Below are 21,877 nucleotides of genomic sequence, written 5' to 3'. Positions count from 1 at the left end.
GAGAGGATGAGTGTAAGTGTTGAGCTTCTTAAACACACTGGTCAAAAACTGCTTAAACAAACAGAAGTCAGCAGAGAGAAAATGTCTGTCTCTTTTTTGAGAGATCACAATTTCCACTTGTGTTATTTTGGACAGCATTACACAATAGAGATTACTATTGATACTTTTGATGGCATCTGATCATGGTTCTCTTTATGAGCTGCTCTCTTACTGCATGTACAGGCTTCATTTTGGTTATTCCTGCTGCTGTGATTGTTTCTCCATTTTGCTGCCATAATCAATTTTCATTGAAACACATTTAAAGCTAGTTTGTATGCCTTAATTCACAAAGTGAATGTTATTTTGTTAAGCATTTTGCAGTTTTTTGCATTTTATTCAGGCAAGTTGTTGTAATCCAGACATGGATAAACCTCTATTAGTACCATTTTAAACACGCCATTAATTTGAGTTATAAAAATGCAGTGTTGAAAGGCTAATAACATTAGCTGAACATTTTAATTTTTGGGGTAATTTGTCCTGAATATGAAGTAACACTTTTCGGTGAAGTAAAAACATTGTTGACTTTTACTCTCCGCTGTTTTCTTGTTGGGTTAAAAGAGAGAGAGAAAGTGTATGTGTGTGTGTGACGGTTTGTCTGTGTGTTTGTGTGTGTGAGTGTGTTTGCATTTTAATCGACATCAACCAAAAGAGAAACTTTAGTAAGTTTAAATTTTATTTCAAGAAAAATGAGCGATAGATGGATAAACAGTACAATGTAAAAAGTATGATATTTGTATGAACATAATCATCATGTCTTGTTCACTCTTTGGGTTCTTGTAATGTGGGCAACAGTGTTGACTGCATTTTTCAACTGCACACATTAGTAAAATGTATTGCAGCCACATGTTCTAGACATTAGGATAAATGCATAATGCAGAATAGAAATCCTAAATGTATAAAGTTGCAAAGAATACCAGCTTATTACAGTACATGGTTTAAAAGGAAAGACCAACTCACATTTTCTTGTTCAGTGTATTTGAATTTTAGCAATATGAAAACAAGAACTAATTCATGTTATACGAACTTGCAATTTTCCCCCAACATCCTCTGGAATCGTTGAATAGTTAATAGCAGCGAGTGTTTGACTTGATATAGGGGTAGGGATTGGCTAACGCACCATTGCTAAAACACAAATTCAATTGTCAACAAATGTTGATATGCGAGCATTTTTGCAGAAATGATAAATCTGCATACAGAACATGCAAAGTTACCCCGACTTTAGATGATTAAAAAAGAGAGGGAAAAGGGCTGCCGCAAAGGAGGAATGGCTGTCGCGCTATAACTGCAAGCAAACCGGACTCCTTATAGTGGAGGAGACTCCCGATGATGCACATAACCAGTGTTGACGTGATAAGAGCCATTCACGCCGTCATTGATTGCCGCGATCTTTCCCCCTTTCTCCACAGTGAAGGGCAGAGGGTCGTTGCAGCTGATGGCGATACCAGTGTCCATGAAGGCGTAGCGTCCCGTTCGGTTCTCTGGTTCTGCAGGACCCCAGTCTGACAGAGGCTTAAAGCACCCAGGCTGTCAATAAAGAGAGAACAAAATAATGTCTCATTGACAATAAGAATATCGACCGTTTAAAATGTACTATGTTGGACCGTGAACCTTACGCGTGGCTAAATCAGGATATTGTCGTTTCATTAATGTTCTGCTGTTTCAAGAAAACAGCTAGCTAAAATAATAGACGAATTCCGAAAATAACTGTCGTTTTTTTGGGGGGTTATTCTTCTTCTTCTTCAGCGTTCCACAAATTCTGGTGACGTGTGAGCTCGTTTGCCCATTTTGGGTTCCCCACACTATACTCTGAGAGCATAGTCAGCTTCACTCCGCTTTCGTTGGGTAGGCATGCTGGGTATTTTCGTGTTTCCATAACCCACCGAACTCCGACATGCCTTACAGGATCTTTTCCGTGCTCACTTGGTCTTGTGCTTGCGTGTACACACGAAGGGGGTTAAGTCACTAGCAGGTCTGCACATAAGCTGACCTGGGAGATCGGAAAAATCTCCACTCTTAACCCACCAGGCGGCAGCGACCGGGATTTGAACTCACGACCTCCCGATTAGGAGGCCGACGTCTTACCACTGCGCCACTGCGCCCGTGGGGGGTTAGTGAAAGTGTGATTATCCTTGATGATTTTCCTTGGACAAACAATTCACGAGCCAATCACAAGCGAGGGGTTCGTTGGAAACACGTGGACGTACAAGGAGTGTGCGTGGATTTGTTTGTCCTACTAAAAGCAAGGGTATTCACTCTTTCATAACCCATACAAACCAGACAGAGTTATTTCCCAACATCGTCGAAAGAGACGAACGAGAAGTATAAGATCGAGGAAATCAATTCAGTAGACTGAGAGATAGAGAGAGAGAGACAGACTGGCGAAAGAGAGAGAGAGAGAAGAAGAAAAAGAAGCGGTGTGGAGATTGAGAGCGAGGGACAAAAGATCATGCACGAGCGGTGTACATAGCCTACCACGCCATATCTGCATATCTGCAAAATGCCGACGATTAAGATGGCGGCAATTGGCACAGACACCATGATCCATCCCATCCCTTGCACCCAGTCCTCAAATATGTAGCCTGCGTAGCTCGCTTTGGTGTACTGAACAGCGCCAATGACTATGATGAACTGAAACACAAGGACAGAAATCCGACACAGATAGATAGATAGTGTGTGTGTGTCAGTGTGGGTGCGTGCGCGCGCGCGCGTGTGTGTGTGTGTGTGTTATGAAGTGAGTATAATTATGTCGGGTCTAAAACATCTGCCGGAATCGGATCCTCATTTGTTTGAAATTTCCAAATTTTAAAAATAAATTAATGGATAGAATACATTAATGACAAAGTAAAAATATATGCATAAATAGATTAAAAAGCAAATAAACATAAATAAAACGCAAATAGATAAAATAAAAAAAATTAAAATAACTTGAAATGTCAGAAAACGCTAGAATACTTGTCAAATAGCATTAGCTTGAAGTATAATTACATATCTTGCTCATTATTGACTGACCGTATCAGTTACATATTCTTAAGATTGCGTTCAACTTATCCGCGTAATCCAAGATTATGATCTTGAACGGGCTGGTGCCCTTTATCTATATTGTAAGGTTCACATAGTTTTACATAAATTTGCATGTACTTACCGCAACAGCCAATGGTGTGATGACAACCCACGTAGCCAGCCAGTAGATGTTGGGCTTGTGACCAACCATCATCTCGATGTCTGAGCAGAAGTTCTTGTATCCTGGAATGATCAGCAAAACGATTTCTCTCTCTCTCTCTCTCTCTCTCTCTCTCTCTCTCTCTCTCTCTCTCTCTCTCTCTCTCTCTCTCTCTCTCCCTCTCTCCCTCTCTCTCTAACGCACATGACAACTGTGTGCGAAACGCAATCATGCACATATATATATCCATCATTCACAAACAAAACACATCAGTCAGTTTTTGTAGTCATCATAATTTCAAAGAAGATCACATCAAAAGCACATGCATCACTGATTCTTTTTCTTTTGCTCGTAGTAGGCCTTTTTCAGTGTGTCAAGCGCTTATCTACTGTACTTGCGCTTGCCGAATGAGGGCGAGACTTCACCACTAGAAGGCTCTCCATCGTCTCATCAGACAGACATGATCTCTGGTCAGTGCTGTGCTTTTTCACTCCATTTTGCCATTGAAAAAAACAATGCCAAACATGTGAATTGATAAAAATTAAAAATAAAAAATAATTTTTTTATTTAATTTTTTTACATTTTTTATCGTAGTCTTGACACGGATAGCGGATTGGCGTATTTTTTGCAGAAAATCGTAATAAATTACGCCAAAATCGTATGGGTAAACAGGTCTGCTTGCCTCTCTCTCTCTCTCTAGTCTCCCTCTAGCTCTCTCTCGAGTCTCTCTCTCTCTCGAGTCTCTCTCTCGAGTCTCTCTCTCTCTCGTCTCTCTCTCTCTCGAGTCTCTCTCTCTAGTCTCTCTCTCTCTCGAGTCTCTCTCTCTCTCTCAGGCACACACCGAGACACACAGACATAGAAATACACACACACTCTCTCTCACTCTACCCCCCCCCCCCCCTCTCTCTATCTCTCTCTGCCGTTTCTTTCTCTCTTTTGTGCACTTGTTAGCTTCCCGTGTATGCTTGACGCACATAATATAGCCCTCATAAAAAAAAACTTGATATATTGACGAGACAGAAGTGGAATGAAAGCCTTTAACTGTTGTGTGGCTATTCTCATGCGAGGAGTTTCAGAATTTGTCGTTAACAATTATACTTTCCCTTTGGCTTTGTCACAGGTCTTCACCATGAACTACACAGACTCAGACCACCATGATCGCATGATCTTCCGGTACTCACCATAGACATACATCAAGCAGATAAGCTCAGCCAGAGCGACGAACATGAGGTTGTAACTGCCACTGTACCAGTCCATCAGAGTCAGCACCCACATGCCTCCCTGCAACGCCAGCCACAGTCTTACAAACACACAAACAGGCAGAAGATTTGAACAAACAAGGCCAGCGACTCTGTTCTCATTAATAAACCTATCTGCTTTTAAAACTGTTTACTTTCTCTTCATTCCGCACTGCCAGCCACTACTCCTTCGCAAACATATAGCATAAACACAAACCCACACACACACGCGCACGCACACACACAAGCGAGAACACACACACACGCGCGTGCACGCATGCATACACGCACGCACACACACACACACACACACACACACACACACACACACACACACTAACATAACTCATTGCATTTAAACAGCCGCTTGCTACAATGAAACTATGAAAGTGAAGGTACCTTAGTCGTTTGTGGGATGCCCAACAGGAACCCTACCAAACACGCAATGAACGTGAAGAGAGCTTTACGTCTGCGTAGGACATGAGGGAAGATATCAGAAATTCCACTTATCACCGTTTCCATCATTGCGAACTGTGGAAAAACAGAGAAAACCCTTCATGACTGGTCAGTAGCCTAGAGATCGAAATGGGTTTCCTGAAGTTTCTGTAATTTGCTGAAATTATCAAATAAAAATAAATGTAAGGCTTCTTTTTAAGCCTACTGTCTATATGATACTTACCGAGACAGTACTATTCTTGCACATTATCTATTATAGGCCGAAAAAATTGGACAAAACGCTGAGTGGGTACAATTATCTCCCATAACCATGCGCCACCGTGGATCCCAAGCACTGTCCGAGTGCTTCCCCCTTACAGGATGTAGGTGGCGCGTCCTCTTTCTTTATGAGCTGCAGACCCTCAAAAAGCCCATAACATATCAAGAGGGGAGGCGGGAGGGAAACTCTAATAGTACTGTCTCGGTAAGTATCATATAGACAGTAGGCTTAAAAAGAAGCCTTACAGTCAATATAACACTTACCTCGACAGTACTATTCTTGCACAGAATACCAGAGTGGTGTGAGGGTGATATGTAGAGTATTAAACTCCTTAATCAAAATCACTTAAATCCAAGGATTAAGATACCCAGGCAATTTTCGAACAGTACTACCGTAAAAGAAAATATACCCAAGAAACATACCTTAGACTGACGTGACCATGCTGGCAACCACTGCTGTGTGGTGAACTCAATGTCAAAGTCCAGGCCACTCAAAGCTTGAATACCACTGAGTCTACGGCAAGTGGCTAAAGCGATGAGGAACAATTAGTCTTAAAAATCAGCAACTTGATACTGATGCCTGCCAGGGGTTCAAACTCATTGCTACGCAGGAGTTTGAGGACCAGAAAGACATCCCCCTTGGGAAATGAAACCCGAGGTTTAGACACCGCTGCATTGCTAATACCCGAAAGGACATTAGCGATGAGGGAGGACCTGATCAAGTGTTCAGATCTGCGACCAGTAGCGGCCGCAATCGTGGAAGCGATGGCAGATCTGTATCCAAGAAGAGTCTTAGAAGAAAGACTCTTCTTTTGATACACTTCCACCAGGAAGTTGGCCAAGTCCTGTGTTGAGGGATAAAGCGGCTTTATCCCCTTGGACAAGGCGAAGGTGGCCCAAGCTCTCCAGCGTAAGTCGTAGAGCTGATTAGTTGATCGCCTCTTAGCGTTCAAGGAAAACTCTACTGAACTCTTGTGCAATCCTAGTGCAAGCAGTTTGGAGCGCACAAGAGCCATGCGGTCAAGCACAGACTCTCTGGACGTGGATGAGGGAGGCATGATCGAGGCTGGAGCAGACCTCCCCCGTCCAGATCCAGAGGTAGAGGGTCTACGTGGGTGAGACCGCGAAGATCTGGAAACCACGGAGCTGTTGGCCAGTAAGGCGCGACCAAAATCAGTCTTGGTCGTTCCTGCAGATATTTTGCCAGCACCCTCGGAATCAGAGATGTCGGGGGATAGGCGTAAGCATCGAGGAGCCTCCACAAGAGAGTGAATGCGTCCAAGTGGAACGCATTCATGTCTCGAAAGGGGCTGACGTACCTGGGAAGCCGAGCGCTGAATCGAGTTGCGAACCGATCGATCAGAGGACGGTCCCACCTTGCCCACAGACGCTGTAGAACGTTGTGAGCGATGGTCCATTCTGTGGAGAGAACCTGATCGCCCCGACTGAGAATGTCGGCCAGGGCGTTCATTTTCCCCGGAACGAACTGGACTGACATCCGGACCTGATTGGTCTGGCACCAGAGCAGAATCTCCTCCGCCAACAGGGAGAGGGACCGAGAATTGGTGCCCCCCTGGTGGCGAAGGTAAGCTAAGCATGTGGTGTTGTTGTCCCCGTTGAAAATCAGAGGGGCCAAGGACAGGCCGAATGGGAGGGCCCGAAACTCGAACACTGTGCCCTCCCAAACGAACCAGAGCAGATGTCGGTACCCCGGGGCCACCAGGATGTGGAAGTAAGCATCCTGGAGGTCCCAGACATGGCCCAAACGTTTGGCCGGATGACCAACCGGACCGACGAAGGGGTTTCCATCTTGAACTTGCACCTGTGAAGGTACAAGTTCAAGGTGGAGAGGTCCAACACCGGCCTGAACCGGCCGTCCTTTTTGGGGACGGTGAACAGGCGGGAGCAGAACCCCCGAGAAGGCTGAGAAAGGGGGTAGACCGCCTTCTTCTCGACCAACGAGTTCACCTCGTCCTGAAGAGCCTGCCATCTGGCAGGGTCTCGAGGAGGGGGGAACGTCCAGGGTAGAGCGGACAATGGAGGTTGTGACGACAGCGGTAGAGAAAACCCCGACCACACCACCCTCAAGAAAAACTGGTTGGAGACCAGTCTGCCCCACATGCCGCGGGCCCGAAAAAGGGAACCGACGGACGAAAGAGGGGCAACTTGAGGGGGCGTCAACGTAGGGCCGGGACTCACTGAAAATTCTGCTGGCGGGCAGGCGCAGGCTTGCGACCACCCCCCCTGGTGGTGGTGCTTCCCCTTACCTGTCTGAGCACCCTTCGTCTTGCTTGGGAACGCAACAGGCGCCTAAGAGGAGGAAGAAGGAGGCAGTGAAACTGGCTTCCTCTTCTTCTTCTGAGGCTGGGAGCTGGAGGTGACTGTAGCACTTCTCTTACTCCCCGCCGCCGTCGCCGAAGCAGCGAGGCCAACCATCAGAGAATCAGTGTTCCTCTGGCGTGTGGACTCCACCACAGAACGAACAGTGTCCGGATGAAAGAGGGAAGAAGGCTGAGGAAACGTGTTCCTCAGACTCTTCCTCATATCCGGAGGCACTATAGAAGTAGGCAGAAAATGATCACGGAACAGGGCCAATAAAGTGGACCCGTGTTCCAATGGCCAATTCTGCCGCAGACGTCACGCACGATCGCACGGCATGCAAAGCCCGATCCACTCGAACCGTGTCAAGGACCCGAGTGGAATCGGACTCTGCCCGATCGGGAGGGTTCAACAGTGTGGACAGCGTGCTCATCCATGTCAAGGCCTGTGATTGGGCCTCGACTGTGGAAGAAACGGTGGCCTCAAGATTGTGGAACGAAGCAGAGCTCAGTTCCACCTTCTTGACCGAAGGCACCTCCCCAACGAACACATCACCGTCAGCCCCACCCTAAACACTCGAAGTCTGGAAAGGGAGAGTTCGAGAGTCAAAGGGAAAAGGGAGGGACGAAACAGATTGGACACGAGGAAACAGTGGAGGTGCGCCTCCCAAAGGAAAGCATGGCACTGAACCCGCGTCCTCCCGAGGAACATAGGTCGCGTTTGCACGTGAATCTGTACTCCTCAGGCGATGTGCTGCCGCTTCCACCGTGGCACTAAGACTAGGGTGGAACGCGAATTGCCGGCGGACGGATCGTTCATAAAACGAGCCGCCGGCAGACGCGGCGTGAGCCTCCCACGCCCGGGCCGAAGCGGACTCAAAGGACGAGAGGGCGTCTCAGGGAAGGACGTCCTGAAACTGTTCAAACGTCCTTCTAGCTGTGCGAGGACGAGCCTCCTGCCTCTCGTCCTCAGACCCCGGGTCCAGGTCCTGTGTGTCAACACTAGACGACAGACGCTTAAGAGAGGCATCCGTGACGTCAAGACGCCGCGTGATGTCTGTCATGTACTGTTGGAAAGTACGAAGCATAGCTTCGGAAGTTCCATCAGAAACCGGCAAGGGTAGAGGATCAGTGTTAACCTCAGGGCGACCCTGATCCTCCTCCCTATCGTCCTCCGACTCACTCTCCTCTTCACTTCCCAACAACTCCTCAAAAGCAGGAGTGTAGGGAGCTTGAGGGGGAAGAGCCGAAAGCGATGAAGCAGGCTGTGAAGAAACGCCCACAGAAGCAAGAGGCCGCGAAGACCCCTGCCCCAAAGACGAAACGTCTCCAGCAGCCGAAGGGGGAGAAAAACAACAACCCTGCGACTGTTGGGTCAGCCCAGCCAACGAACCCCCGCCATTTATAGACTGAACAGGAACCCATCGGGTCTGATCAGAAAAGAAATGGTCCGGTCCGGTCGGGGGTGCCGATCCGGTCCGGTAGGGTGGTCCGGTGTTCCGGTCCGGTGCCGGACCATCCGGAGGTCCCGTTCGGCACCGAACCATCGTACCCACAGAAGTGTTCGGGTGGTTAGGTCCGGACGTGGACATACCGTACCATACGGACCCGTGGTCCGGTATGGTCCGGTTCGGTGCCAGACCATCCAGACCAACAGAGGTGGTCGGGTGGTCCGGCACCGGGCCATCCGGACCCGTAGGTCCGGACCCGTAGGTCCGGACCCGTAGGTCCGGTACCATCCCGAGGTCCTGTTCGACATCGAATCATCCCTACGCACAGAAGTGTTCGGGTGGCTCGGTCCGGGCGTGGACGTACCGTACCATCCGGACCCGTAGGTCCGGTTCGGTGCCAGACCATCCGGACCAACAGAGGTGGTCGGGTGGTCCGGACCGGTCCGGTAGGGTGGTCCGGTGTTCCGGTCCGGTGTTCCGGTCCGGTCCCGTACCATCCGGAGGTCCCGTTCGGCACCGAACCATCCGTACCCACAGAAGTGTTCGGGTGGTTCGGTCCGGACGTGGACACACCGCACCATCCGGACCCGTAAATCCGGTGGTCCGGTGCCAGACCATCCGGACCAACAGAGGTGGTCGGGTGGTCCGGTCCGGACCGGACCACCGGTCCAGCACCGGACCATCCGGACCCGTAGGTCCGGTCCGGTCCCGTACCATCCGGAGGTCCCGTTCGGCACCGAACCACCCGTACCCACAGAAGTGTTCGGGTGGCTCGGTCCGGACGTGGACATACCGTACCATCCGGACCCGTAGGTCCGGTTCGGTGCCAGACCATCCGGACCAACAGAGGTGGTCGGGTGGTCCGGACCGATCCGATAGGGTGGTCCGGTGTTCCGGTCCTGTGGTCCGGTCCCGTACCATCCGGAGGTCCCGTACGGCACCGAACCATCCGTACCCACAGAAGTGTTCGGGTGGTTCGGTCCGGACATGGACCTACCGTACCATCCGGACCCGTAGGTCCGGTGGTCCGGTATGGTCCGGTTCGGTGACAGACCATCCGGACCAACAGAGGTGGTCGGGTGGTCCGGTTCGGACCGGACCACTGGTCCGGTACCGGACCATCCGAACCCGTAGGTTCGGTCCGGTCCCGTAGCATCCGGAGGTCCCGTTCGGTACCGAACCATCCGTACCCACAGAAGTGTTCGGGTGGCTCGGTCGGACGTGGACATACCGTACCATCCGGACCCGTAGGTCCGGCATGGTCCGGTTCGGTGCCAGACCACCCGGACCAACAGAGGTGGTCGAGTGGTCCGGCCCCGACCGGACCACTGGTCCGGTACCGTACCATCCGGACCCGTAGGTCCGGTGTGTTCCGGTTCGGTGCCAGACCACCCAGACCAACAGAGGTGGTCGGGTGGTCCGGTCCCGACCGAACCACTGGTCCCGTACCGTACCATCCGGACCCGTAGGTCCGGGGGTCCGGCAAGGGCCTAAGGTCCGGTACGGTCCCGTACCATGGGTCCCGTCCGGACCAAACCCGGAGGTCAAGTCCAGTCGGGACCCGTGGGTCCGGTTCGATCCCGACCCGTAAGCCTGGAACGTTCCGGACCCTTGGTCCGGACCATCCGTCACCCGAACACCAGACGCTAAGGAATGGCGTGGGGTCAAGACGGTCCGGTCGGAGGTGTCGGTCTGAGCAACAGAAACAATGTTCCCGTCGCCCTGACCATTCGACAGAAGTACCACGTTCTGTCGAACACCTCCACGTCCAGTAACTAGTCGGCCGGAGCGTCTTAACAAGAGGGACAGCCACCAGTCACACGGACGTCAGAGGGAACCGTAGTAGCAGTGGTCGTAGGCACGAAGCCTGAAACCCCTGCCCCCACAGGACCGCCCTGAACGGGGTCAATTCGCATCCCAACCCCAGCGGGGAGGGAATTCAGAGACCCCGTCATCTCCTCCGATCTCCCCCCCCAGGAGGCCGAAACTACTGTCGAAACAGCAGCAGACGACCCAGCGAGGGAGTTCAGAGGAGGACCCGTGTCCCTCCTGGCTTCCACAGCGGTGGAAACCGAGGAGGGCACAGGAGAGGCACCGGAAAAAGGAAGATTTTAATGCCAACTGCACCCGGTGTTCCCAGGCGGTCACCCATCCAAGTACTAACCGGGCCCGACGTTGCTTAACTTCGGTGGTCGGACGAGAACCGGTGTTTACAACGTGGTATGGCCGTTGGCTGTCAAAACCTGAGTCTCTCCAGTAGCCCCTAGATCGGATTCACCAACCCCCAAAGAGGGTTGGGAATCGACCTGCCCCCGGATTCGAGCCAGGGAGGAGAAGGAAACCTTCCCCCCAGGCTTGAAACCGGGAGGAGCTGAAGCCTGAGACTGAGGGCCGGACAACGGCGTCGAAGGGGGGGAAGCCTGTTCCACTGAAGGAGAAGGAGAAAGAAGCTTTTTCTTTCTCCTCGACCTTCCCCGAACCTTCGACGGCGCAGCCCCGCCCGAAGTCCCAGGCTCAAGCCCAGCCTGTTTGAGCAAGCTCGCATTGAGCTTGCTCAAACAGGTTTTCTCCGCCCTCCCTCGCCGCAAACGCAAAGCGTTTGGGGAGGGAGAGTCGGAGCGCCGAAAGATCCCCTTCTCCGTGCGTAAAACATGACGCTGGGCGCCCGGAGAAGGGTTGCCCCCGGCAGACTCTGGTTCCGTAGAACCAGAGCCCAAAACAGGACGAGACATCCTACCTCGCCCTGTACGTACCCTTAAAGACCGAGAATTAACAAAATTCAAAGAAAATTTAGGTCAATACTCAAGTGAATGCGGCGAAACGAGAAGCAGACGACCGGTCACCACGAAGTAGGACGGGAGGCACGCCGAGTCCGCCACACAAAAACGGAGGCACAAGTTGAAGGAAACACAACGTAGCCTCAAGCCAGAAGTGGAAAAACACACAATAATCCAACAGGTGATAGTCCACACAGAAAAGAAGCCTCTTAGTCCAAAATAATCCGGGAGCGTAGCAGAAACACAGCCGGTCTGACACGCGCGAAAAAAGAAAGAGGACGCGCCACCTACATCCTGTAAGGGGGAAGCACTCGGACAGTGCTTGGGATCCACGGTGGCGCATGGTTATGGGAGATAATTGTACCCACTCAGCGTTTTGTCCAATTTTTTCGGCCTATAATAGATAATGTGCAAGAATAGTACTGTCGAGGTAAGTGTTATATTGACAGTAAGAACTCTTACAATAAGTTCACTATTATAACCACTTGACTTCTTAAAGAAAAGTGCTTTAATTGTGATTCGAGAACTTTCAAAAGTTTTTCCCGCGTAAGCCTGGTTCAAGTCACTTAAATTCCCTTGATTCTAAAAAATAACATAAGACACGATAATTCTATGCAAAATAACATTTGAAAAAACCCAAGAACAAACACCGAGCCGAAGGAACACAAAGTGTCAAAGAACTTCAATAACAATCAATTGTCAGCGAATATTTTACAAAACAGAAACAACCATTACTGGAATGACCGTAACAAATTACTTGACATAAAATTATTTGTAAAATGGACACAACCTGAAGCTTTCATAAGCACAACAAAAAAATGCAGAAGAATAAACAGAAGAAAATAATAAATTACAAACAGAAGAGGATAAACAAGAAATCATCGCAAAACAAGAAGAGCAAACGCTCGATCGAGTCACTTTCGCAGTTCTGAATATTATATGAGGCATCAGATGGACAGGAAGAAATTGCTATTCACAACACAATGAGTCACGTTCACATAAAATTTGAGCCCGGTCACTTTTATAGTTTCCGAGAAAAGCCCAACGTTAAGTTGTGTGTTGCCGAACAGAAAAGGCTAGTTATCTCCCTTGTTTTTCTGATAACGTTCGTAAAAGGCTACAGATGTAAATACTTTGATGTAAAGAATAATCCTACAAAGTTTCAATCACATCCGATGAACTTTGTCAAAGATATAAAATGTCTAATTTTTCCTTTGACGCTGACCTGTGACCTTGAAAAAGGTCAAAGGTCAACGAAACCATCGTTAAAGTGTAGAGGTCATTGGAGGTCACGACTAAACAAAATATGAGCCCGATCGCTTTGATAGTTTCCGAGAAAAGTCCAACGTTAAGGTGGTGTCTACGGACGGCCGGCCGGACGGCCGGCCGGACAGACTAACACTGACCGATTACATAGAGTCACTTTTTCTCAAGTGACTCAAAAACACACCCAAAAACTGACGTAGGAATTACTAAGTGTCAAAGAGCAAAAGGCACGTAAAAGTGTGATTGCAAAAAAGCACCTGAGTGTCGAGACCCAGCGTGAGAATCATGAAGAAGAATAGGAAGGCCCAGAGAGACTGAGCAGGCAGCTTGGTGATTCCATCAGGGTACGCCACGAAAGCCAGACCAGGACCTGCGGGAGTAAGTTATAGTGGTCATCAGCTTGTTAGCAAACGCATTGATGAGATCAATCAAGTACCTTTTGGCCTCGACTCTCGTCATCTCAGTTGATATCGATGAGTCAACGCTTTATTTACTGAGCTATGTTCTTGTGATTGTCTCATTATTGTGTGTACCGCAACACGGTGGCCTAGTGGTAAGGTGTCCGCCCAGTGAGCGGGAGGTCGTGGGTTCGAACCCCGGCCGGGTCATACTTAACTTTGTCTTAAGACTTTAAAATTGGCAATCTAGTGGCTGCTCCGCATGGCGTCTGGCATTATGGGGTTAGTGCTAGGACTGGTTGGTCCGGTGTCAGAATAATGTGACTGGGTGAGACATAAAGCCTGTGCTGCGACTTCTGTCTTGTGTGTGGCGCACGTTAAATGTCAAAGCAGCACCGCCCTGATATCACCTTCGTGGTGGACTGGGCGTTAAGCAAACAAACAAACAAATTATTGTGTGTATGTCTAATGTCCTCAACAAAGAGCGTTAAGGTCGGTTTACTAGTGACTGCTTAGTTTTGTCTCTGGTCAAAAGTACTGATAACTAAATAACCTTTCATGTTTTGTTGTTGTTTTTGGGTGTTTTTTGATTTTTTAAAATTTAAGTTTATAATAATAATAATAATAATAACGGGCATTTATAAAGCGCCTTATCAGAAGTTCAAAGCGCGTGACAACAATCCATGTATACAAAAATCATACAATCACTGTCAGATTCAAACAACACATCATGCACATCTCACATCCCCAGACTCTATACTAAGGAACTATCCGTAATGTTGTTGGAACAAGTGAGTTTTCAAATTGGACTTAAAAGATGACATGGATGGAGAGTGACGTAATTGAAAGGGGAGTGAATTCCATAACTGAGGTCCATAATACGAAAACGTGCGGAAGCCATGAGCCTTGCGTTTAAAGCGACCTTGACGGAGAAGTCGAGCATCATCAGAAGAACGAAGGGTGCGAGAGGGAGTGTAGAGGGAGACCAGTTCAGAAAGATAGGCAGGTGCCGATTCAGAGATGATATTGTAGCAGAAGCAGGCAGCTTTATACCTAATACGATCAGATACAGGAAGCCAGTGAAGTTCTTTCATGAGAGGAGTGCAGGGTTGTCGATGCTGTGCTCTGAAAATGAGACGTGCAGCAGAGTGTTGTACTTTTTGCAAGGGTTGGAGAGTGGCGTCAGGGCAGTATATGAGAAGGGAGTTGCAGTAATCTAATCTGGACAGAATGCAGGATGTAACGAGAGTTTTAGTGGCATCAACAGTGAGAAATTTTCTTATGGAACCTATTCTTCTGATCTCAAAGTAACATGTCTGACAGACTTTTTTGATGTGTTGTTTCATTGAGAGGTGGGAGTCCATGATGAACCCAAGATTCCTAGCACTATCAGAGAGAGAAATGTCACTAGAACCTACTGTGATGGAGGCTGGAAGGGAAGTGGTCGAAGAGGAAGCTCCAGAGAAAAGAAGAAATTCAGTCTTGTCATCATTTAACTTGAGCATATTGTTTGTCATCCATGATTTAATATCTGAAGTGCAGTTTTGGAGAGTGTGCGTCACCGCTTGGATTTCTGTAGGCTTGCATGCTTGTTGGAGTTGTGTGTCGTCTGCAAAGAGGTAGTGATTGACTGCGTGTTGCTTGATGACGGCAGAGAGAGGAGTGGTGTATAGTACAAATAAAACTGGGCCTAGAACTGATCCCTGGGGGACGCCGAAACAGAGGAGATGGAGGAGATGAGAGATTATTGACAGACACATACTGACTACGGCCCTGTAGATATGAACTAAACCAGGGAAGAGCGGTAGAGTGAACGCCAAAAACAGATTCGAGATGTTCTAATGACCGCTGAGAGCCCCTCCCCCCTACCCATTTTGACCGCTATTTTCACAGATGGGCATACATTTTAAGAGGGACGTGGATAGCGTTGGGTGGGATAGAGGTAGGGATGAGGGAGGGGTGGGGTGATGGGGGTTGGGATTGCGTTGAAGAGTACTCACCGCTGTCAGCAACCTTGGACACATCCTGGTTAGTGACGTAAGCCATGTGACCCAGCAGGGAGAAGATGGCGAAGCCAGCAAAGATGGACGTTCCGCAGTTGATCAGGGCCACCACAACGGCGTCTCTGAGAAAGACAGAAAATGACTTTAACTTTGACATCTTTGAGAAGAATCAAACACAACAAAGCGGAGACCGAAGAAATGCTTCGACTGGCCTGTTCAACTAAGTAAACGGCTCAGTCTTTTGTTTGAGTATGAGCCAGCACAAGGCCATTTTTACTGAGTTTACTATGGTAGGCGATGAACGCTACGACGAACATTTGTCCAAACAAAAGACAGATGAAAATGTGTAAGTGAGGGTGTGTGTGTGTGGGGGGGGGATGTGGGGGGGGGGGGGGCGGATTAAAGAGGTACACTTCGGGTTGGGCAAATCTGTTATTTGCGTGAAGAAGAGTGAGGGGTGAGAAGCAGCAGCAGCAGAAGAAATTGTTACGCTCTGAAATTAATTCATCATCATCATCATCATCATCATCATCATCATCATCATCATCATCATCATCATCATCATCATCATCATCATCATCATCATCATCATCATCATCATCATCATCATCATCATCAACTTTTTAGGCCATAACCTACCTGTAGCAGTTGTTCTTGAATGTGTTGTAACTAGCCATGGTGAGAAGACCTCCAAACCCGACTCCGAGTGAGTAGAAAATCTGGGTAGCAGCATCTCCCCACACCTTAAACCAAGAGAATAAACAATCAGACACAAACAAAATGATCTTAACAACCATTTACATGATTAACAACGAAAACGATATTATCGTCAACGTCATCGTCATCGTCCTCATCAGCATCATCATCATCATCATCATCAGCATCATCATCGTCATTAATGCATTGATTAAACTTTTAGCAATAACAGCATTGAATTGTTAATAATGAAACCTTAGCATCGAGGACCGCGCCAGTGACCACCATCATTAACTAAACGTTAGCAATAACAACATTGAATTGTCAATAATGAAACCTTTGCATCGAGGACCGCCCCAGTGACCACCATCATTAACTAAACGTTAGCAATAACAACATTGAATTGTTAATAATGAAACCTTAGCATCGAGGACCGCGCCAGTGACCACCATCATTAACTAAACGTTAGCAACAGCAACATTGAATTGTTAATAATGAAACCTTTGCATCGAGGACCGCCCCAGTGACCACCATCATTAACTAAACGTTAGCAATAACAGCATTGAATTGTTAATAATGAAACCTTAGCATCGAGGACCGCGCCAGTGACCACCATCATTAACTAAACGTTAGCAATAACAACATTGAATTGTCAATAATGAAACCTTTGCATCGAGGAGTTTCTCCCACTTAGGCACAATGTAGAACTCGACGCCGGCCCAGTTCCCGTCCAACGTCAAGCCACGCACCAGAAGGACGATGAGGATGATGTAGGGAAACGTTGCCGTGAAGTACACCACCTGAAACATTCTCATAATATTGTATTCACCATTGCGTCATTATATACTACAGTGGAACCCCCTTTTCAGGCCATACAATCTGGGAAAATTGGGTATTAAATAGAAGGGAGTCTAGCTTAAAATGGACGGGAATTTTTAGGAAACCTGAAAAAAAGCAATGTCTGAAAAAGGGGGGGGGGGAGGGGGGGGGCGGTTCTTGAATCAGAAGTTCCACTGTATGTTGTTGGTCTTCTTCTTGTTGTTCTCGTTCTTGCTGTTCTCGTTCTTGTTGTTCTTCAGTATGCGTCCATTGTGTGAGTTGTTGATTCACCTCAAAAGCATTTGTGTGGAACATGTGGTGAGTTTTTGTTTTTGTTTTCTTACTTTTTATTGGGAATTTGTTTCATTGATCTAACTCGAGAGAGCCAACTAGGTTTATATCTATGATTGTTTTTATTTTATTTCGTGTAATGTTTCAAGTGCGGATATTTGGTTTCATCCGACGTGAACTGATCTTCTATTCCTTGATCTAAAAACCAAAGACAGACAGACAGGCAGACACGCAGACACACAGACAGATAGACCTTTCCAGAGGACTTGAAACCCTTAATCAAAAAGAAGATGAGGATCCCGGCCAAAGCCAAGGTAAGACAGACACGTGTGTGTACACAGACACACAGACACGCAGACACTGCCAGACACACAGACAGACACACAGACAGACACACAGACAGACACACAGACAGACACACAGACAGACACACAGACAGACTGACCTTTCCAGAGGACTTGACACCCTTCATCAGACAGAAGAAGATGAGGAGCCAGGCCAGAGCCAGGGTGAGGATGATTTTCAGCGAGATGCCGCCGAGGTCACTGAAGTCAGTTGCTTCGTTCACACCTAGAACATAGTTGCTGAAAGCAGAGTTAAGAAAAACATGACCGTGAGACCAAACAAGGTAGCATAGTTTTCTATGAAGTTTCACTTGTTCATATTCTAGACCAAGTAAGATGGTGGAAATTTGATCAAAGGAGAGCATCTGCAGACTCACACATTCTCCCATGAAGGTTCGCGGACTTACATTTTGTTTGGACCAATCAAGCTCTTGGGAGAAACATCAGAAGGCTCCCACTCACATTCTTCTACCCAAAAGACTAGTATTCTATAGAGTGTCAGACATTCTTTATTTCTACGAGGGCCCTTTGTGAACCTCCTTACTTTCTAGACCCGACAAAGAATATGAGGTAGGTGAGAAAGGAAGAGTGACAAGTACGAAACCTAGAATACTTCCCACACTCCCAATCGAAGGGCGAGGGAGAGGGGGAGGGGGGGTGGAAAGAAAGCAAAGAGAAGACAACAAAACTGGCAAAGAAGTGCAGTGGGACGAGCAAATAAAGCCTGCTATCGAGTGAAAGAGAGACAGAAGTTATTGAGACGTATGATAGTAAACTGGCTCCAAAAGTGAGCCATTAAAAACGGGGGGTGGGGGTTCTCCAGACTCACTTGAGAAATTCTGCTGCTGGACTGACGAAGGTCTTGGCGCAGTCCTCAAAGAGGTCGTTGCGGATGATGGTGGAGTTGAGTTCATCGTAGTTCCCCACGCCAGGGAAGGTCTCGTTCAGCTTCATGGTGAAGTTGTCGTCCAGCATCTTGTCGTGTATACAACTGTTTTCGTACACGTCGGCTGCAAAGACGACATTCAGCAACGGCTTACAGACGGGACGACATTCAGCAACGGTTTACAGATTGTGCAACATTAAGCAACGGTGTACAGATTGGTCGACATTCAGCAACGGTTTACAGATTGGACGACATTCAGCAACGGCCTACATATTGGACGACACTCAGCAACGACTTAAAGATTGGACGACATTCAGCAACACCTTACAGACGAGACGACATTCAGCAACACCTTACTGACGGGACGACATTCAGCAACACCTTACAGACGAGACGAAATTCAGCAACGCTTCACAGACAGGACGACATTCAGCAACACCTTACAGACGAGACAACATTCAGCAACGCTTTACAGACGGGATGACATTCAGCAACACCTTACAGACGGGACGATATTCAGCGAAGGCTTACAGACCGGACTATATTCAGGAACGCCATACAGACGGGATGACATTCAGCAACGCTTTACAGACGGGACGACATTCAGCAACAGCTTACAGATGCTGCTGGTTTGTTTAAATCTTAATGTCTAAGTGTCGTATCTTCCTTTTTATCTTTTTGACTTTTTGTCTATCTGTTTGTCCGTCCGTTCGTCTGCAAGTATGCCTTCTGGAAGACAACAGAGCTTTTAGAAGATTTTTTTTTTATAGCTGCTTGACCGGTCTGATTGCTTGACTGTCAAGCGACCCCTATTTCTGTTAGATCTCTGTACCTCTGCCTGCCCGATTGTCTGCCTGCCTACCTGCCTATCTGTCAGTCCTTTTGGTATTTTCTTCCCCTCTCACATCTATCTAGATAGTAGTTAGCTTAGACTGCGTCAGCTCATCAGCACTCAAGACAGACCTAGATTTGTAATGAACTTACTCCGTATAGCATCCATGGCTTTTGTTTCGTTCAGCTCGGCAAACCTGGGGTATGGTTCGTCACGACACTTGGCACTCGCCCAGTTAATGCGGTCACACTTGGCCCACGGCAGGTCGTCGTCCAGGTTGACAAAAGCCACGAACATGTAGTACATGGCGTAGGTGATGATGACGTTGTAGTAGATGGACACCACGCCGCTGATGATGCACATGGCGAATCCGATACCTGTGTGTTGTGTGGACGGTCACAAAGTGATCATTAAGCCAGTGATCAGGCCATACATTTTAGTAGTCGGAATTGCCCAAGAACAATATACAAGCATATAATGATATGATACAAGAGTACATTAAACAAATCCATACAAAAACAAGTCGCGTAAGGCGAAATTACTACATTTAGTCAAGCTGTGGAACTCACAGAATGGAACTGAACGCACTGCATTTTTTCACAACGACCGTAGTCCGCCGCTAGTGCAAAAGGCAGTGAAAGTGACGAGCCTGTTCAGCGCGGTAGCGGTTGCGCTGTGCTGCATAGCACGCTTTACTGTACCTCTCTTCGTTTTAACTTTCTGAGCGTGTTTTTAATCCAAACATATCATATCTATATGTTTTTGGAATCAGGAACCGACAAGGAATAAGATGAAATTATTTTTAAAACGATTTCGGAATTTTAATTTTAATCATAATTTTTATATTTTTAATTTTCAGAGCTTGTTTTTAATCTGAATATAACATATTTATATGTTTTTGGAATCAGAAAATGACGAAGAATAAAATAAAAGTAATTTTGGATCGTTTTATAAAAAAATAATTTTAATTACAATTTTCAGATTTTTAATGACCAAAGTCATTATATAATTTTTAAGCCTTCATGCTGAAATGCAATACCGAAGTCCGGCCTTTGTTGAAGATTGCTTGGCCAAAATTTCAATCAATTTGATTGAAAAATGAAGGTGTGACAGTGCCGCCTCAACTTTTACAAAAAGCCGGATATGACGTCATAAAAGACATCAATCGAAAAAATGAAATTTGTTGGGGGGATTTCATACCCAGGAACTTTTATGTAAAATTTCATAAAGATCGGTCCAGTAGTTTAGTCTGAATCGCTCTACACACACACACGCACAGACACACACACACACACACACACACACACACACACACACACACACACACACACACACACACACACACACACACACACACACACACATACACCACGACCCTCGTCTCGATTCCCCCTCTATGTTAAAACATTTAGTCAAAACTTGACAAAATGTAAAAATCAACCCGAAAGGCAAGAATTAATGCACCTAACAAAACACAACAAAAAAGGCCATTAACCGGTCAGTAAGGCAACCAATTAAACTCAGGTGCAATATAACACAACAAAAGCTTCGATTTTGATAAGAAAACACATCCGTCAGATCAGTGCAATCCAAGTACGATATCTTTTCCATTGTCTCTGTGTTGTTGCCTTGTCATCTTCATGTAATTTATGCGTAAGTGTACTATGAGTGTGCTTGAGTTGTTAATGCGAAAGTATGTGTACGAGTGCGCCTTGAGTCGCCTTGTGGTGAGGTATGTGCGCGTTATAAATTCTCGTATTATTATTATTTTCCTATGAGACCTGTAAAATACATATCAGAAAGGCAGAACTGCCAACGATGAGGGACAAGGCTAAGCACTGCGAGACATATGTGAATACTAACCCGAGAAGAAGGGACTCATCTTCCAGACGGTGATGGGCCCCTCAGAGGCAAACTGACCCAGGGCCATCTCCATGAAGAAGAGAGGCAGACCCGCGATGAACAGCATAATGATGTAGGGAAACAGGAACGTAGCTGTAACATTGTAATCAAAGAAACATTATATCATATAAACAATAATAAAACAGAACGTTAGGTTTTGGTTAACATTTATTTTTATTCACTTGTACATGGTTTTACAAAATAGTGTACTACATAACATTATTAAGTCCCGCAGCAGTCCCCATTCTCCCTCTCTCTATCCCCTCTTTTACTCTTTGCCCGTGTCTGCCTTTTTGTCTGTCTGTCTGTCTGTCTGTCTGTCTGTCTGTCTCTCACACACTCTCTCTTTCTCTCCCCTCTCTCTCTTTCTCCTTCTCTCTCTCTCTCTCTCTCTCTCTCTCTCTCTCTCTCTCTTCCCCCCCTCTCCCTCTCTCTCTTTCTCTCGACTCCGCCCTCATCTACATTCACGAATATATATATACTAGAATGAATACCCGCTTCGCCGGGTAGCCGGCTTCGCCGGGAAGAAGTACTTAGAGCCGTACGCCGGCTTCGCCGGGTCGGAACAATGGACCCGCCAAGCTTAGGTCCCTCCCAGATTCGTGGAATGGGAACAGCACGAAAATGATTCAGTGGCCATAATGCCAATCCTGACCATATCCCATCCTTGTCGACGAATGTAACCGTGTTAATCACCTTTGGAGGCGAACTCCACTCAAACAGGACTGAGCAAGTTATGGCTT

General features: G+C 47.3%; 1 protein-coding gene and 1 non-coding gene across 2 annotated transcripts in view; both read right to left on the bottom strand.

Annotated features, from left to right (window-relative positions):
• Positions 1-694: 694 nt before the first annotated feature.
• Positions 695-21,877, bottom strand: part of LOC138969129 (sodium- and chloride-dependent glycine transporter 1-like) — a 27,330-nt gene continuing 6,147 nt past the window's right edge. Inside the window, exons 3-15 of the mRNA XM_070341847.1 lie at positions 21,096-21,227; positions 19,385-19,609; positions 18,344-18,524; positions 17,616-17,754; positions 16,726-16,860; positions 16,004-16,107; positions 15,362-15,486; positions 13,221-13,333; positions 4,837-4,968; positions 4,381-4,480; positions 3,182-3,282; positions 2,512-2,667; positions 695-1,563 (exon numbers count right to left, since the gene is read on the bottom strand). Of these exons, the coding sequence (XP_070197948.1) occupies positions 1,342-1,563; positions 2,512-2,667; positions 3,182-3,282; positions 4,381-4,480; positions 4,837-4,968; positions 13,221-13,333; positions 15,362-15,486; positions 16,004-16,107; positions 16,726-16,860; positions 17,616-17,754; positions 18,344-18,524; positions 19,385-19,609; positions 21,096-21,227 (1,865 nt within the window). The 3' untranslated portion in view covers positions 695-1,341. The remainder of the gene's footprint in view (positions 1,564-2,511; positions 2,668-3,181; positions 3,283-4,380; positions 4,481-4,836; positions 4,969-13,220; positions 13,334-15,361; positions 15,487-16,003; positions 16,108-16,725; positions 16,861-17,615; positions 17,755-18,343; positions 18,525-19,384; positions 19,610-21,095; positions 21,228-21,877) is intronic.
• LOC138969980 (5S ribosomal RNA) lies at positions 11,036-11,154 on the bottom strand. The gene has a single exon (XR_011456765.1). It is a non-coding gene; the product is annotated as a 5S ribosomal RNA (ribosomal RNA).

The sequence above is a fragment of the Littorina saxatilis genome, linkage group LG6 (assembly GCF_037325665.1).
Source record: "Littorina saxatilis isolate snail1 linkage group LG6, US_GU_Lsax_2.0, whole genome shotgun sequence".
Lineage (NCBI taxonomy): Eukaryota > Metazoa > Mollusca > Gastropoda > Littorinimorpha > Littorinidae > Littorina > Littorina saxatilis.
The sequence above is the reverse complement of the archived record's forward strand: the minus strand, read 5'-3'. Positions and strand labels throughout refer to the sequence as shown.